At 35.9% G+C, this 18,679-nt stretch overlaps 1 protein-coding gene across 1 annotated transcript; it reads left to right on the top strand.

The window, feature by feature from the left end:
- Window positions 1–9,419: 9,419 nt before the first annotated feature.
- LOC141717924 (uncharacterized) lies at window positions 9,420–10,619 on the top strand. Its single transcript, XM_074520179.1, has one exon. It carries the CDS (start codon window positions 9,420–9,422, stop codon window positions 10,617–10,619), a length of 1,200 nt encoding a protein of 399 aa, XP_074376280.1.
- The last annotated feature ends 8,060 nt before the right edge of the window (window positions 10,620–18,679 follow it).

The following is an 18,679-nucleotide window of genomic DNA, read 5'->3' as shown; positions in this document are numbered from 1 at the left end:
GAAATCCAAGCCTTAGTGGAATTGCTTGTCTCTCTTCTTTACCTGCTGATGCCAAAAAGGGGGAGAAAGTGATTAAGTCCAAATGCAAATCTACACAACCACTGAAGGGTAAAGATGATGAAAAAGATGATCATGGAAACTCTGGAATGGGTGGAGGTCATGGCCAAGGTAGTAGTTTCTCATTAAGAAAAGCTGAAATTACAAGTCATAGGACAAAGTCTGATACTGGAAAAAGAATTAATTTTGATACTGGTAAAAGGATAAGTTCTGATGAACTTTTGGATCCTGATGAAGAAATATCAAGACAGTTATTTCTGAAAGAGAATCCAGGAATGGACTTGGAGAGTCTGATGGAAGAAGAAGCTAGACTTAAGTCAGAAAAAGTCAATTCTAAATCTGAAGCTTCTGTTGGTAAAGAGAAACTTTCTAAGGCCAAAGGCATTGTGATAAAAGAAAGGACAAATCCTGAAGCAACCAAGGCCAAATCATAATTGCAGATAGATCCAAGGTCCAAGGGCAAAGAGAAAGTTGGTGAACCTATCAAGGTTTATGTGCCTCCTGTGGATGAAGAAATTACTGTTGAAGATGCTGATCTTGCTCTGACTTCAAGAAAAATTTCTAAGACAACCTCTGACAGAGCTCAAGTTGTTTAGAGTAAAGATATAGTTAGTTCTGATATCTCAAAGAAGCAAGCAACCTCTGACACAACTCAAGTTGACTTGATATCAGAAGATAAGGAAAAGGAAACCTCTGACATTGCTTATGTTAAACCTTCAAAGATACTCCTACCAGGTTTCACCAAAGCTAAACTGACTCAACCTTTGAAGACTGCTACTGGTGGTTTTGAAGCAAGAGTGGTTAATGGAAAGGAAGCAAAAGATAAATCTGGATTGGGTAGTGCTGGTGAAAGAAGAGTACAGAACACAACCAATGATCCAACTTCCTTAAGTGAACCAGGTATTGGAGCAACTCCTGAGAGATTGAATCAACTGGAATCTGTACAGATAGTTTACCATACTTACTTAAAAGAACACATCTTGTTGTACTTCATGACGGATGGAAGGGTTTACCATATAAGACAAAATGTCATACCACTGAAGTATTATGAAGAATTGGAACATGTTTTATTCTTACTTCAAGTGAATGACAGAATAACAGATAGTGCTGCAACCTATTTGAAGACTCAAATTCAGAGACAGAAAAGGCTTTATTCTGTAAATTCTGACAGCACATATCTTCCAAAGTACAGAAATCACCAGGGTAATATTGTTGAAATGAAGCCTAATACTGCAGAGATCAGAACATATCTTGGTATTAAGGGGCTTGAGTTTAATCTAGAGTCTGACAAAGCTTATGTTATCAGACTGGATCAGGAGTTAAGAAAAGCTAAGATTAATGATCTCAGTTATGCTATCTTCTAAACTGGTGAAGATTCTGCAGAGCTTAAAGATGCTAAAAGGAGGATGATTGATGAACTCAGATATGCTGAGAGATGTTTGTTGAAGAACTATCTCAGAACAATTCCTAACATCAGAGAGATCAGAAAGTGAAGCCAAGTCAAGATCTACAACTACTTAAAATCTGATATGTATACAGACTGAAGTTGTTATCAGAAATTAAAAGTTGGTAAAGCTTTAAGGACTGTAAGTTGTAGTTATCTAGTCTAATTCTCATGCATTTATACTTAATGTTTTTGACATCATCAAATATTTGTTGAACTTGTATATTATGCTAATTTACAAGTTGGGGGAGATTGTTATATATATTTGATAATGTCATGACTGATGTGATTTATGTTTAGTTTCCAGATCTTACTTAAAAAGGACAAATCAGTACTTAACTGAAATCAGCACTTATACTGAAGTCAGAACTTAAGTTATCAGTACTTAAGGTTCAGGAGATATTTATCAGAAGATAATATCAGGACTTAAAGGAAACGTTCAGATAAGGAAAGCAGCTGATTGAAGGAAAGAAGACTGAGACGAACATAAGAAGATATATGCATGAAGAAGGAATTCTATGAAGAATAGAATACTTGGAAGAAAAGATATCTGATTGATATATTTTAGGAAGCAGAATTATATTCCATATCAATTAGAAGATCTTTAATTGTGTACTATATAAACACAGACATAGGGTTTATACTATATGTGTTATCATAATAGAGAAGATCATTCATTGTAACCCTAGCAGCTCTCGTGATATTTGTTCATCACTGAGAGAAGACAGTTTCATATTATAACAGAGTTTATTGAGGTAAATAAATCTGTGTTTTGTTATCTGTGTTCTTTAAATCGATTTGATTGTGTTATACACTGTATTCAACCCCCTTCTACAGTGTGTGTGACCTAACACAAGTAACAAGCAACAAATAATTAGGTAAGTCCCATGTGAATTATACCATGGGCTATGGCTTCTTGATTTTACATATTTTTGACACGCACACACAAGCCAGGGGTCTTTCGGGAAACATCCTCTTCATTCTTCGGAATGAGGGGAAGGTTGCGTACATCTTACCCTCCCCAGAGCCTGCTTTAAGCGGGATATATTGGGTATGTTTGGTTTGGTATGTTTTGCATTATCCGATGCGCAACATACGCTCTTTTTTAAGTCAAGATCAAGTTCTGCTAAAAATACTTCTCTAGTAGCATCAGCTAAATATTTCATTCTATAGTTATATTTTTTTAATATCAATAGTTACACCAACTTCTGTGTTACCACATATATCCAATAATGTCTATCATAACACCATTGTATATCAATGGTAACACTAAAAAAAGTTACAGCCTTAGATCAGTTTTAAGGTATATATGGTAACACTTTTACTTGTAACATAGAAAAAAATGTTGTTAAAGCCCATATATGATGTAGTGAAGATTCAATAATATATCTCCCTTTATCCCTAGTTTTTGATAGCAGCTTGCTGATAACACATGTTCTCTTGAGTGAATTTCCCTCTAAGCCCTATACCAAAGCTGTATAGACTTCTCTAGCAATCTAACTCCCTGAACCGTTGTTATCCAAACTCAACTACTTAGCAACAAATGTATACACCTTGAACAAGGAATAAATAAGGCAAGCAACTATAATTACATTCCTAATGCTCCTAGAAAAGCTTGTTTTTAACTGTGGAAATACTAATCATATTGTTATTTATTGCAGGAAGAATAAAAGGAGAGTCACTAAGATTTCTGAGTCTGATATTAGTGGTAGATCAGTACTTTACAAACCACAGAACTCTTCTTTTCATTGTGGTAGCATTTGGCATTCTATTTACACTTGTAAAGATTATCATAGCTTGTATCACAACAATTATGATCCTTTACCTAAGTTAAATAAAATTGCTGGTTTAAATAGAACTGCTAAAATGAATGTGCATACATCTTATAGAGTTAAAAATGTCAAGATAAATCCTGATGGATTAGTTCCGATGGGTCAACTCCTGACAGAAAGTGTTCTGCTGCAAAAATACATAAGATGTCAAAAAGGACCCAAAAAGTGTGAGTTCTTAAAAAATGCTAACTGATTTCCAAATTTTCGATTACAGGGAAACATGAAGAATATGCTTGTACTGGACAGAGGTTGTTCTGCCCATATGAATGGAACTAAATCCTTGTTGTCAGAATATGAGGATAAGGCTTGCCCAATGGTTTCTTTTGATGATGGCAATGTAGGAAAAATACTAGGATATGACAATATAATCATTGGAAATGTCATGATCTCAAATATAGCTGTGGTAGATGGACTGAAGCATAATATATTGACCATCAGTCAAATTACTGACAGAGGTTTCTATGTTATGTTCTATGATAGTCACTGTAAAGTACTTCATAAGATCACAAAGAACGTAATTTTCAAAGCTTACAGATATGGAAATATCTATCAAGTCAAACTTTATACATTTACTAATGGTCCTGAAACTTATTTGGTAACCAAAACTTCGATAGATAAAAGTTGGAAAAGAAGACACTTATGATGAGATTGTAATTACAGACAAAAGGCTTAAGTCAGGAAAAGAGGCAAATCATGATAACTCATCAAATCCTAACAATGAGTCAAAACCTAATAATTCTGATCCTGATCTAGAGTTGGTTGTTGACAATGCACAAGTTGAGGGGTAGTAACATTAGCAAACTGAAGTCTACTCAAAATTCATGAGAAAATCAAATTGGTGAACACTGCACAGATAGAAACTAACGGACAACACTGATACAAGAGGAATTTCACATGGAATTGATGTTGGAATTCAATTACTAATGATTTGTCAAATCCTGACAAACTGATTAATGCTAATGAGATTCCTCATTTTTCTACTAAACCCATCAATGGAAATACTAAAGGGAAGAGTCATGATTAAATTTTCTTGAATTTTAAAAGTGGATTTCAAATATAATCTCAGCTCCTGATGAACAAGACTTGATTTTTCTTTAAAGGATGGTAACATTATTTCTTTCATAATTTTAATTAATACAAATTTATTTTAGAGTAATCATGATAAATTTGTCATCAGTGTCCTTTTAAGATTGTGGATAGGAGTAAATAAAGAGACTTTGCTTTCACCCCCTCCCCCGTGTTATATTTCTCTGCATTAAATTTCTAACAAGTGGTATTAGAGAAACATCTAAAAGAAACTAGATTAAGATCTTGGAAGAATGAGTGCTCAGAAATTAAGCAGTATCAAGATACTTGTCTTTGACAAGATCAACTATACACTGTAAAAAAAGAAAATGATGTTGTTCATAAGGATGGTCAATCCCATGTACATATCATATTTTCGAAATTGACCTTTCATTCCTATGGAAAGGGTTCTTGAAGCTACAGATGAAGACATGGTCATGCCAGCATATTATGCACCTAAGGATCCCTCAAACTACATAGAGAATGAAAAAAAATGTTATACTGGATAACAGTTTACAACTTATATTGATTGAGTCTCTTGATAATGTAATGTACAATAACATTATCAACTGTGAGTCTGCTAAATAGATCTGGGAGAAAATAAAAATATTATATGAGGGAACAGAAGAGGTTATATCTAATCAAAGAAGGATCTTGGTATCATAGTATGAGGATTTTATGGCTAAACCTAAGGAATGTATAAGTGATGTTTTCGAAAGATTCAATAAGCTGATTAATGATTTGCAGCCTAATGACAAGTACTATGAAGCTGAAGAGGTCAACCTTAAATTCTTGCTCACCTTTCCAGACCATTTGGAACAAAAAATATATGCTATTAGAGAAGGAAGAGATTTAAGAAGAATGACAGTGGAATCTTGTATGAAAATGTTATAGAGGAAGTCATTGAGGGCTGGTTAAGGTCATGTTGTTGATGGAACTAGTGTCTTGGTTTTCAATGACAGTAAGTCATCATCTGATGATGAACTCACTACGCCATAGATGGGCAAATAAGACACTTTTCTAATGTAATGCCTGTTTTGCGTTACATTAGACAGACTTTTTTGACCTATTGTAACACTAACGAAATAGCGTTACTTTACATGTAAAGTTACTGTTACGTTAGAGGGCTTGTGTTGCAGAAGAAAGCTAGTGTTACAATAGTGCTGACATGACGTAACGCTTTGCTTTATCATTATAATAATATTTAATTTATTTATTATTTTTTTGGGCCCCACTAGTGTACACGTCAGCAAAAGTGGGTCCCACCTGTGGGCCCCACTAAAACTTGTTCAAGAAAGTGGGTCCCACACTAATAGGTGGACCCCACATGTGGGCCCACACTGCCACGTGGCACTGCCACGTCAGCAAAGCGTTACGTTAACTTTTCTGTTACAACGCTACTGTTACATTTGCTCAACCCTGCCACGTGTGCACCGCCACGTCATTAAATAATTAAATATTTAATTATTTAATAAATAATTATTTAAATAATTAAATTAATCATAATTAAATAAATAAATAATAAAGATGTGGGCTCCACTTGTGGGCCCCACATGTAGGCCCCACATTATCCAATTATTTGATTATTTAATAAATAATTATTTAAATAAATAAATAATAATTAAATAAATAAATAATGGAGAAGTGGGCCCCCACATGTGGGCTCCCCTTGTGGGCCCCACATGTGGGCTCCCCTTGTGGGCCCCACATGTGGGCCCCATATTAAACAATTATTTAATTATTTAATAAATAATTATTTAAACAATTAAATAAATAATAATTAAATAAAGAAATAATAAAGAAGTGGGCTCCACTTGTGGGCCCCACATGTAGGCCCCACATTATCTAATTATTTAATTATTTAATAAATAATTATTTAAATAATTAAATAAATAATAATTAAATAAATAAATAATGGAGAAGTGGGCCCCACTTGTGGGCTCCACATGTGGGCCCCATATGTGGGCCCCACATTATCCAATTATTTAATTATTTATTAAATAATTATTTAAATAATTAAATAAATAAATAATGGAGAAGTGGGCCCAACATGTGGGCTCAACTTGTGGGCCTTACATGTGGGCCCCACGTTATCCAATTATTTAATTATTTAATAAATAATTATTTAAATAATTAAATAAATAAATAAATGAGAAGTGGGCCCCACATTTGGGCCCCACATTATCCAATTATTTAATTATTTATAAATAATTATTTAAATAATTAAATAAATAAATGATGGAGAAGTGGGCCCACATGGGGGCTCCACATGTGGGCCCCACATGTGGACTCCACTTGTGGGCCCCACATGTGGGCCCCACATTATCCAATTATTTAATTATTTAATAAATAATTATTTAAATAATTAAATAAATAATAATTAAATAAATAAATAATGGAGAAGTGGGCCCCACATGTGGGCCCCACATTATCCAATTATTTAATTATTTTATAAATAATTATTTAAATAATTAAATAAATAAATAATGGAGAAGTGGGCCCACATGGGGGCTCCACATGTGGGCCCCACTTGTGGGCTCCACTTGTGGGCCCCACATGTGGGCCCCACATTCTCCAATTATTTAATAAATAATTATTTAAATAATTCAATAAATAATGGAGAAGTGGGCCGACATGTGGGCTCCACATGTGGGCCCCACATTTGGGGCTCCACTTGTGGGCCCCACATTATCCAATTATTTAACAAATAATGGAAAAGTGGGCCCCACATGTGGGCTGTACTTCTGGGCCCCACATGTGTGCCCCACATTATCAAATTATTTAAATATTTAATAAATAATGAATTAAATAATTAATTAAATAAATAATTAATTAATAAATCAAAAAAAATAATGTCTGGATCATGGTCGGATCGTAATAGGGTTCATATGTAAGGATAGGATTCATTTAACGGTTCGACCCACATATCCGTCGTTCGATTTTTTTAATCGGTTTTCTCGACGATCCAACCGTACGGATGTTATTAAACTATCTTCCTAACATTGGGAAAAAATAATCAAAAAATATAATGCCCGGATCATGGTCGGATCGTAATAGGGTTCATATGTCAGGATATGATTCATTTAACGGTTCGACCCACATATTCGTCGTTCGATTTTTTTAATCGGTTTTCTCGACGATCCAACCGTACGGATGTTATTAAACCGCCTTCCTAACATTGGGAAAAAATAATCAAAAAATATAACGCCCGGATCATGGTCGGAACGTAATAGGGTTCATATGTCAGGATATGATTCATTTAACGGTTCGACCCAAATATCCGTCGTTCGATTTTTTTAATCGGTTTTCTCGACGATCCAACCGTACAGATGTTATTAAACTGCCTTCCTAACATTGGGAAAAAATAATCAAAAAATATAATGCCCGGATCATGGTCGGATCGTAATAGGGTTCAGATTAGGATTCATTTAACGGTTCGATCCACATATCCATCGTTTGATTTTTTTAATCGGTTTTCTCGACGATCCAACCGTACGGATGTTATTAAACCGCCTTCCTAACATTGGGAAAAAATAATCAAAAAATATAATGCCCGGATAATGGTCGGATCGTAATAGGGTTCATATGTCAGGATATGATTCATTTAACGGTTAGACCCACATATTCGTCGTTCGATTTTTTTAATCGGTTTTCTCGACGATCCAACCGTACAGATGTTATTAAACTGCCTTCCTAACATTGGAAAAAAATAATCAAAAAATATAATGCCCAGATCATGGTTGGATCGGGACATTAAAATATCGATTTTTCTAAAATTTAAGAGAAAATGAAAAAAATTAAAAAATGAAATAAAATGAAAACGTACAAAAGGTGCAGTGAAAATATGGGCGGCTAAATTTCCCCCCAAAAACATCACTCTCTTTCAGAAACATCACTCTCTCTCAGAAACATCACTCTCTCTCGACCTCGCTCACTCACCTCAGCCTCCCACCTCGCTCACTCACTCACCTCTCACCAACACTCCCTAACTCTCACCCATCTCACTCTCCCTAACTCTCACCCATCTCACTCTCCCTAACTCTTACCTCAGCCGCACCTCACCTCAGCCGCACGCTCACCTCAGCCTCACCTCAGTCGCTCTCATTTCGGTGGATTCAACAGCAATTAGGTGGTTCTCAGCAACATTTCGGTGGTTCGGGTTCTCTGCAACGGAGTTAGGGCATGCAATTAGGGTTTCGGAATTTTAGGGTTTCGGTTGGAGCTAGCAATTAGGGTTCAGAGCTGGTTTGTGGTTTCGATTTTGGACCAAGGTAACCTCTAATTGAACTTTATTTTTGATTTTATGTATTTATCCCTGCTTATTTAATATGTTTAATATGTGTTTGTGTTTAATATGTGTAATATGTGTAATACGTTTAGAGTTTGTGTTTAATATGAATGTAATATGTGTTTGTGGTCATCTCCCCCCTCTCTCTGTCTCTCTCTCTGTCTCTCTCTCTCTCTCTCTCCGTCTCTCTCTCTCTCTCTTTGAGTTTTATTGTTTTAGATTCTTGTAATTATGGTTATTGCATTTCTTGATGTGATTACGTGCCGAGATGAATTGATGAAATTATGTTGCTTATTCGCTGTTTTTTGTTTTTTAATGTCCAAATGCAAGGCTTAACTCTGTTTGCCATTTGGTTACTGTGTCTTGTTTTTATCGTCTCTTAGCAGTACTAGGCCTTCCTTAGTTCCTTGTACAATTAAATAAATATATATTATTCGAATATTTAAGACATTAATCTAATCTCAAACTGATTTTATGTGCTATACAAGTCTTTGACTATTGATCTTTTACATTCTAACATTTATTCCCTGTGTGCTATTCAAAAGTTACAGTTGTAAATTGAAGTAAAAATTTTAATAAAAATCAAAGCATGGATAAAAATGGGGAATGAGATGTAGGAAATTATTAGTTTATCTAGTATCACTGTAGTATAGTGCACATAGAGGATTACACGGGCTTTTTTAGGTACACTTATAATCTTTTAACTTCGCAGGCTATATTATACAGTGTACTTATGGAAGATGATTATAGTAGCTGGATAGGATTTCCAAAATCTAGTAAAGAATATGTACGAGGGATAAAGGCATTTATGGAAAATTCATTTCCAATTCATGCTAAAGGAGAAGAAATGAAGTGCCCCTGCAAAGTATGTGTCAACCGTTATTGGCACACTCAAACAGTTATCTATGATCATCTCATATGTAGTGGCCCTTCTCCATTACATATGAAATGGATTTGCGAGGTATCACATACCAAAATAGACGGTAGTACTGACTTGATGGATTCGGGGACGGGGATTGATTTCGAAGATAATTTAGGTGAAATGTTCAATTGTACGGGTAAAAAGTTTCGAGATTTAGAAAATGACTATGAAAGTCTAACAAATGCAGAGGCTAGAAAGTTTTATGGCCATGTTAGGGAGGGTAAACAACCACTATACCCCGGATCAACTAAATTCTCTCGGTTAAGTTTCCTGATCAAACTTTATCATTTAAAGTGTGCTCATGGAATTTCCGAGTCTGCCTTTGGGGAATTGCTGGAGTTAATAAGAGACGCCTTTCCTGATGCCCAAATACCTTTGTCTTTGAATGCTGCAAAAAATATGATCAAGGATTTAGGCTTACATTATGAAAAAATACATGCATGCCGAAATAATTGCATGTTGTACTGGGGCGAAAATAAAGACAAAGAAAAATGCGACAATTGTGGTGTTTCTAGGTGGGTGTTACCGGAAAAAAAAAGGAATGATGCTAGTGATCCGGGGCAGGTTGTACACAAAGTGCCAGCTAATGTGATGAGGTACTTCCCTCTAAAGCCGAGATTGCAGAGGCTATACATGTGCAAGGAATATTCGAAACTAATGAAATGGCACGATATGGGACGTCAACAGGATGGAAAAGTAAGACATCCGGCTGATACAGAGGCTTGGAAGACGATAGATGCTGACTATCCTGATTTTTCATTAGAAAATCGGAATGTTAGTTTAGGAGTAGCCTCAGATGGATTCAACCCCTATCGTTCAATGAACCTAAGTCACAGTACCTGGCCAATTGTATTGGTCAATTACAACCTCCCACCTTGGCTATGCATGAAACAAGAAAATCTAATTCTTTCGACACTAATATCTGGTCCAGATTCACCAAAGAATAGTATTGATGTGTTCATGCAACCTTTAATTGCCGAGTTAAAAGAATTATGGGAGGTCAGGCGTTAATACTTATGATGCCTTGGCTGATGAAGATTTTAATTTACGTGCTAGAGTGCTATGGACTATTAGCGATTTCCCGGGATATGCTATGTTGTCCGGCTGGAGCACAAAAGGCAAACTAGGGTGTCCTGTCTGCCATTATGAAACTTCATCACTTTATTTGAAGCATAGCAAGAAAATGTGCTATATGAACCACCGAAAGTTTCTTCCTTCTGCACACAAGTGGAGAATGGATACTAAAAGGTTTAATGGCGTAATTGAAATGGGGCAGTGTCCTTCAGTTTTAACGGGAACTGACATTGAGGAGTTGTTGTCTGGGTATGTAAACCAATTCGGCCTGCAGAATAAAAAGGCAAAGAGTAAAACTGAGGGCCCTTTTAAAAAGAAGTCAATTTTTTTTGATTTACCTTATTGGAAGCATAATCCACTTCGACATAACCTTGACGCCATGCACATAGAAAAAAATGTTTGCGATAACATATTGGGCACTTTACTCAATATAAGTGGCAAGACAAAAGATCATGTTGCCGCTCGTAAAGATTTACAAGAAATGGGAATTAGAAAACCCCTCCATCCTGTTCTATCAGAAGATGGAGCACACCATGAAATACGAGCAGCAATCTTTGACTTGTCGAACAAAGAGAAGGAGATCTTTTGTTCAGTGTTGGAAAACACTAAACTGCCGTACGGTTGTGCCTCCAACATAGGGCGATATGTGCACACAAAGGAGAGGAAAGTAGTGGGGTATAAGAGCCATGATGCTCATTTCATACTGCACTACTTGTTGCAGTTTGCCATCAAAAAAACTACAAAGGCTGAGGTTGCTGTACCTTTGATGAAATTGAGTGCCTGCCTTAGAGCTCTATGGAGCAAGGTTATCGATTTGGAGGAGCTTGAGAAGTTGGAAACTGAAATCGTCGAGGTACTTTGCCAATTTGAGATGATTTTTCCATCAGCTTTCTTCGACATAATGGTGCACTTGCTTGTTCATCTAACTAGAGAAGTTAGACTTGGGGGACCTCAGCACCTTCGAAACATGTTCCCAATAGAGCGTTATCTTGCAAAATTGAAATCATACGTTCGTAATAGAAGTAAGCCGGAAGGTTCTATTGCAGAAGGTTACATAGCTGAAGAATGTGTAACATTTTGTTCAAGATTTTTGGCTGCTGATGAAACAACAAAAAACAAAATGTGCTCAACAGTTTTCGAAAGAGGGCCAACACAAGCTGAATATCATATCGGAACGAGAAGGAATACAGATGGAACTATTATTCATTTGGAAGATGTTGATTGGAAGGCAAGTCATCGCTATGTTTTGTTCAATACTGGTAACAAAGAAGTAGAGAGGCTCCTCGAGTAAGTTTAATAAGCTCTAACGTAAATAATTTTAATTCATAATTCAAGAACTTTTTCTTTTCTGCACTGTTTTAACTTAGTATAATTTTAGGGAACATCAAGCCTTGGTGGACAGCCATGAAAATACGAACAGATACAAGAGGGCACGAAGACACACGGCAGAATTCTGGGACTGGTTACGAGAAGAGGTTGGGAAAATGGTGGAGGTTTCATCTGACTTGGGGGTGTTTGCGTTGGGGCCTAATCGAACAGCTAGAAGGTTTACTGGTTATGTTGTTAATGGCTATCGATTCCACACAAGTGATAGAGATTCTCGATGCACAACACAAAACAGTGGTGTATATTTGACTGCACAAACAACTAGTTTCTCTAGTTCTAGAGACGAGAACCCTATAGTTGGGGATGTCAGCTACTACGGATCGATAGAAGATATCATAGAACTTGATTACTGGGGATTATTTACAGTTGTCCTATTTAAGTGTCGTTGGTACCAACAACAAAAAGATCCACACGGTCACATTCGAGTAAATTTCAATAGGTTATGCCATAAATCTGATCCTCATGTCCTGGCCAAACAAGTGCAACAAGTTTTTTATGTGGAAGACCCAATCGAAAAGAATGTACATTACGTAATTAAGAAACTACCGAGGGAGTGGTGTGATAATGGAAACGTGGATGCACATGAAGATGTCAACGATACTGATCTCCGTGAGACTGAATTTGTTTGTGGACTTCAAACTCATGTTGATGAAATGAGTTGGTGCAGAGATGATATCCCTACAACAAGAGTTCCCATTCCCGATAAATGAAGCAACCAAACTGCTAAACATTTATAAGTTTAAAATTAATCACAGCAGTGAACTTTATTTTGTATTTTCTCTGTGTTTGGACTATTTAGATGTAATTGAATATCTTAATTTATTTCTTCCATGAATTCTTCAATGAAATCCATCTTTGTAGTTTAAATTTTTTGTCGTCGTTGTCTGCTTTGTAGTTTATATTTATTGTCTTGGTAAGTTCAGCATGCCCTAGTTATATTTCGTAGTGTTGGGATTAAATCTCCTTACTGTAATTTAGTTGATTCAGTAGATGCATATGATAACTATTTTTCTTATTTTTATAATTTTGTATGTTAGCTGCAAATATCCTACACGTGTAATAAAAACAAATATAGGATATGAAGTAGATGCTTAATAACTTTTTGTGATCGAAATTGTGTTTGTTGCATTTGTATCGAGTGCCAATTCATGAATATTTTGTTGTTTATTATTTGATCTAATATGTGTTTACCAATTAGTTCGAGATATGTGTTTATGGCATACTAGGATTTGGAAAAGATACATTTGAAATATTTTTGTTTAATGGTCAGCCATTGACATCTCTTTGAACTCTGTGCAGGATGGCAGAAAAACACGTTAATATTGGATTGTACCACGGTGGGGAGTTTCAGAGGACAAGTTACTCTGGTGGAGATTGCTTGACTATTTATAATGTAGATGCTGATATGTGGGCTTATAATGATCTGATGGAGGAGGTGAAGGATCTCCTCAAACTCAATGAAATCGGAGGAGTCTATGCAAAAGAAGGAAAACATGGTGGTTGGAAGCTGCTGAGGACTGACCTGGACATCATTCAAGAGATAGAAAAGTGCAACGATGGCGAAGAGGTCAAGCTTTATGTAGACACAGTTGTTGACCCTGTAATTGAGCCGTTGTGTCAGATGCAGCCACACGTGATTGTCAGGCCGAGGAAAAGCCTGTTTGAAGGTATGCCTATTGCTGATAAATAATTAGGTCCCCATTAAGTACACATCTCTATCTATTTCTGTATCTCTTTATATATACATAATGGGACTTGGATGTCCATATTAGTTGAAGATAATTCTTTGACTTGGATTTTTTTCTTGCATAAATACAGTTTCACCGAAGAAAATACAAAAGCGGAAATATATTACCACACATGAACTCCAGCAGAAGCAGAACCCAAGGAAGATTGTTAAGAAGACACCTGAGCCCAGTCGGAGGTATGCGTTACGATCATCGCCAGCTCTGTTGCCTACTCAGCAAGATGCAACTGCTGGGCAAGGAAACGATAAAGGGTCTGCTAGAAGGAAACTGCAGTTACAAGATGATATTATTCTGGATAAAGAGGTATTTTTTTAATTTTCCTTCTTAAAAACATAAGTTATAATGATTATTGTTGTGTTATGTCAATTTAATCACTGACCTTGTCTTCATAAATTATTGTAGTTGCCCCCACCACCATTGACCGAAATCAAAAGAAAAAGACCCCGTACTTTGCAAAATAATGAGAAAATGAAAGATCAGCTACAAGGTGATGCACGCCAAGTAAGATGTCCCCTTGAACTTGCTATACCTGACATCGAGGTATCCTTGTCAGTGTTCCTCTTTTTTTTCTTCTAACCAGGACTGTAACACTTGTAATATTCACTTAAACACTCCTTCCAAATTTTTAGAAAGAAAGTACAATGCATAGTTGAGCTACACTAATAACAGTGCTGATTTATAATTATTGCAGGTGCCCCCCCCCACCGCTACCAGCATGTGAGCAAGAAAGACTTAATCGAATGAAGGAAAATGATAGAAGGTTGGAAGAACTTGGGATCAAAAAATTAGTGATTGATTTGAGAGCTCGATCAGCAACAGTTATTGAGAAATCCAAAGAAAAAGACAAAGCCTCTCCGGATGATGATGATTATAATCCGGAAAGTGAGGACGAACATGATAGTGATGATTCATCTGAGGTATGGATTTCTTTTACATTCTTCATTACTTTGGCCTTCCTTCCTTGTTTCTTAAGAGTGTAAATTGTGTTTTTTATTAGTTTAAGACCTGATATTTTGTTTATCACTATATCAAGTTTCCTATATATTTTGTTTTTATTTTATACTCTTTATTGCTTTGGCCTCACATTATATTTGCAATCCTAATAATTGTAGAGAACGAAGAATGGGAAGAAAAAGAACCATGTCCCCCTTGGACCAAGAACTCGTTCGCGAGCTAATGTCACCGCTGCAACAGAGAATGAACCATCGCAAGCTGGTAAAACATCTGACAAGGAAATGAACAGTAAATCTAAGCTCCTGAAACCAACATGTAGTAAAATCTTAAAATCCGCGAGCAATTTAGAATCACGTGGGTCTGTATCTGCTTATTTAGCAATGCGGGAACGTCAAAAGCAGGGCATTCTTCCGCCAACAACCGAGAATGTGCACGCTTCTAATTCGGAAAATGTTGTTGAGGAAGAAACTGAAGCAGGTACTTTTACTTTCTAAATATAACTACGCATGAATTATGCACACTAATTATTTATTGATGGAGAGGCAGTAAGAATTTAATTAATTATTAAATTCGCAGTCACCTTTTTTTGTGTGTGCATGTACTATGAAGTACCAAAGCCCAAAAAATGGAGAGGAAGGACAAAACTGCTAACTGTTCACGCAAGGACACGTGATGAAAGACCGGTGATTTTTTTGAACAAACAAAATGTACCTGTTTCAAGAGACGGAAAAGTTACGAGAGAGCTGAGTAATTTTCTCGGAACAGTTGCAAAGGACAATGTCTCTCTTACTTATGTCAACTGGCGCCTGGTTCCTGAACAATTGAAGAAGAAAATGTGGGACTATACTCGGGTAAATTCTATTACCTAAACCTCAGTTTCATTTATTTTTCAATTAACCCCTTCATTTTATTGATCTTGAGTTTATTATATATTAGGACCATTATATTATTCCGAATGAAGCTCAGTCCTGGGTTTATGAGACAATTAATAGATGCTGGAGGACTTACAAGTCTCGGATGAAGGCAAAGCATTACACACATCATGCCACTGATGATGAAAGGCTTGAACATAGGCCCAAGGAGATTCCGCTCGAGGATTTTAAATTGCTGATAAAGTATTGGGGAGATGAGTCGGTGAAGGTGCCTTCGTGCTTCTTTTTAATATGATTTTAATGATTTTAAAGATTCTCAAACTGGATTGTGCAATTTTTTTTAATAGGAATTAGCACATGATAACAAAGTAATCCGCGCTTCGATAACTGACCCACACAATCAGGGTGCCAACAGTAGTGCAGAAGTTGGAGAGAAGTTGGTATGATTCCTAAATTAACTAGTACATTTATGAATATTTCCCCTTTTATTTTGATATTATAATTACGGCCCCATGGTTAAGTTAAATTGGATTAAATTTTGATTATAGGATAAATTTATAATTTAATTAGATGTGGACATGTTCTTAAATCCAATTTTAAAATGGGACATGTTAGAACCCCCCCTTTTTTAAATAATGTATATGTCCTTGTCGATATCATCATTATAACTAGCAATTATTTAGTTGTCTGATTAGTTATGATATTCAGATTATTACAAACCAATCCGCATTTATATAACTTTAAATAATTCACTGTGAACAACCCGAAAAAACTAATAAAATAGAGCTCGCAGACTACAATAATTTAGTTGTTCATGTCAAGTGCCATCAAACATTTTTGTGCTTTAATTCTTCAGAAATCAGATGCATGTCTATTTTTTGCTGGTATTTGCTTGAATTTAGATATTCAATTTCAGAACCGCATTAATATTGCCTTCATTGACTTCCCGTACACACTTGGATTGTGTCTACTAAATAGTAATGACTACCTAGTTGTTTGTTCATAAATCCTTTGATTGAATGTTAGTGCTTAGGCATTTTTTAAATAGTTGATGTACAATTTTTCTTAAGTAAATCAATAGTTATGTGGTAACTTTGAGCTAGATAACCTTGTCTTTTTCTTTTGTGCTCTATAATAGAAAAAGACTGATCCTAATCTCGCCTCGCCATCACAAGCTGAAATTTATTTGGAATCTCATGAACAAGATGGCCGAACATACAAGACTACGGCTGCTCCGCAAAAAAGAAACGTAAGGACTTTACTTTTTTTATGGAGGTTAAATGCTGCATGGTAGTTCAATTTGTCTATTTCTTTAAAATTAAGAGATAAAAAATGCTTTGCCAAGTATGTTTTGTTGGTTTAATTTATTTGGTAAAACAAATAACATAAGAGACTTAGCGGAAATAAAAGGCTGTTAAGTATTAGTATAGGCCACCTTAATGCAAACCTTGTTAGTAGTTGTGTAGTTGTGTAGCACAATTCTATGGTAAAATTGATTAATATTTAACAACATTTTTCTTGTAGAGAAAGAACAAGAAAGCGATGGAATCAGATTCGGCTCCTGCAGACACTTATTTGGAAGATTTGACTGCAAAGATCAGGGGAGAACTTGAGGCTGAACTGGAAGAAAAGGTTTCCAAGAAAGTGCAGGATAACTTGTCAGTTATTCTCAAAAAGATCGCAGCAGCTAATCCAGGCTTGAATCTGGACATTGGAGAAGTTGATGCTAATATTTCAAGCGAGGATGATGAAAATGGTACACCAATGACTATCGGGACTGCTGGGACTTCCAAGACTGCCCGGACTTCTTCTTAGATATTTCTCTTTACAAGCATTAGCTTGAGTTAATAGTATGGACAGTTATGTTATTTAGACTTTTGAATTATTGGTTTATAACTTTTGGTACTCACTGTAATTGGTGGTGGATGGTGTTTATTTGGTTTGGTTAGAGTTGGAATTTGGGGATTGTTTGGTGTTCTTGTTAGTATGATTTTGGTGGAATGATGTAGTGAATCGTACTATAATTTTGGCGAAGTGGTTATTATATTGGCGGAGTTGGTGTTCTGAATGCTGTAAGACTAGTTTGTTGGGGAAATATGTTTTGGTATAGTTGAATTGTTATTTTGTTAATGGCAGTAATGTGTTTATCAAAACTACATTTCAAAATGTTATCTATTAGTGTTACAATAGCTATATTTATCACTGTTACAAAATCTAAATTTGTGTTTCTTTTGCCAAAATACAGTGTTACATTAGATTTGTTTACTGTTACGTCAGTAATAAAAGTGGGCCCACATGTGGGTCTCACATGGCAGTGGGTACCACTGATTAGCCAATCTATGTGGCAGTCCACGTGGCAGTCCATGTGGCATTGCTCGCCACGTGTCAGTGGGTCCCTCTATATGACGTGGCTGCCTACGTGGCAATCCAGTCAGGTGGGTCCCACATGATTTTTTCAAATGCTAAGGTAACACTGAATTACCGTTACGTTTGATTTATCTAGTGTTATCCTATCTCCCTAAGGTAATGTTTTTATTTGTGTTACGGTTGATAATCAAAACATTACATTAGATAGCAATGGTAACATTTGCGGATTAAATGGTTATTTGGCGTTACAATAGGCCTATTGCAACATAAAACGGGCCTAAGGTGACGTAAAATGAGTGTCTTATTAGCCCATCTATGGCGTAGTGACTAGAAGCTCAAACTCCAGTTGTTCAAATTGTTAAGCAGAAGAATAAGGAACCAAGGAATCAAGTAATACTAGAAATAAAAGAGGATGAATTCTATACCCTTGATGAACTGGATGAGATGGACTAGTCAATGGTTTACCTTGCAAGAAAATTCTCTAACACAAGGGTTAAGAAACCAAAGTTTTTCAAGAACAAGGGAGAGACATCCAACAACAATAGCAATTGGAAAGGAAAAATATAGTTCAACGCAATAGCAAAAGGCATACTTTGCTACCGAGTATAGAAATACAAATAAGGTGAAGAAATACAAAGCTTATTTAGAATTGGAAGCAAAGTATGAAACT

Source organism: Apium graveolens, chromosome 1, assembly GCF_009905375.1.
Source record: "Apium graveolens cultivar Ventura chromosome 1, ASM990537v1, whole genome shotgun sequence".
NCBI classification, from domain to species: domain Eukaryota; kingdom Viridiplantae; phylum Streptophyta; class Magnoliopsida; order Apiales; family Apiaceae; genus Apium; species Apium graveolens.
Note: the sequence above shows the minus strand (reverse complement) of the source record. Positions and strands in the feature narration are given on the sequence as shown.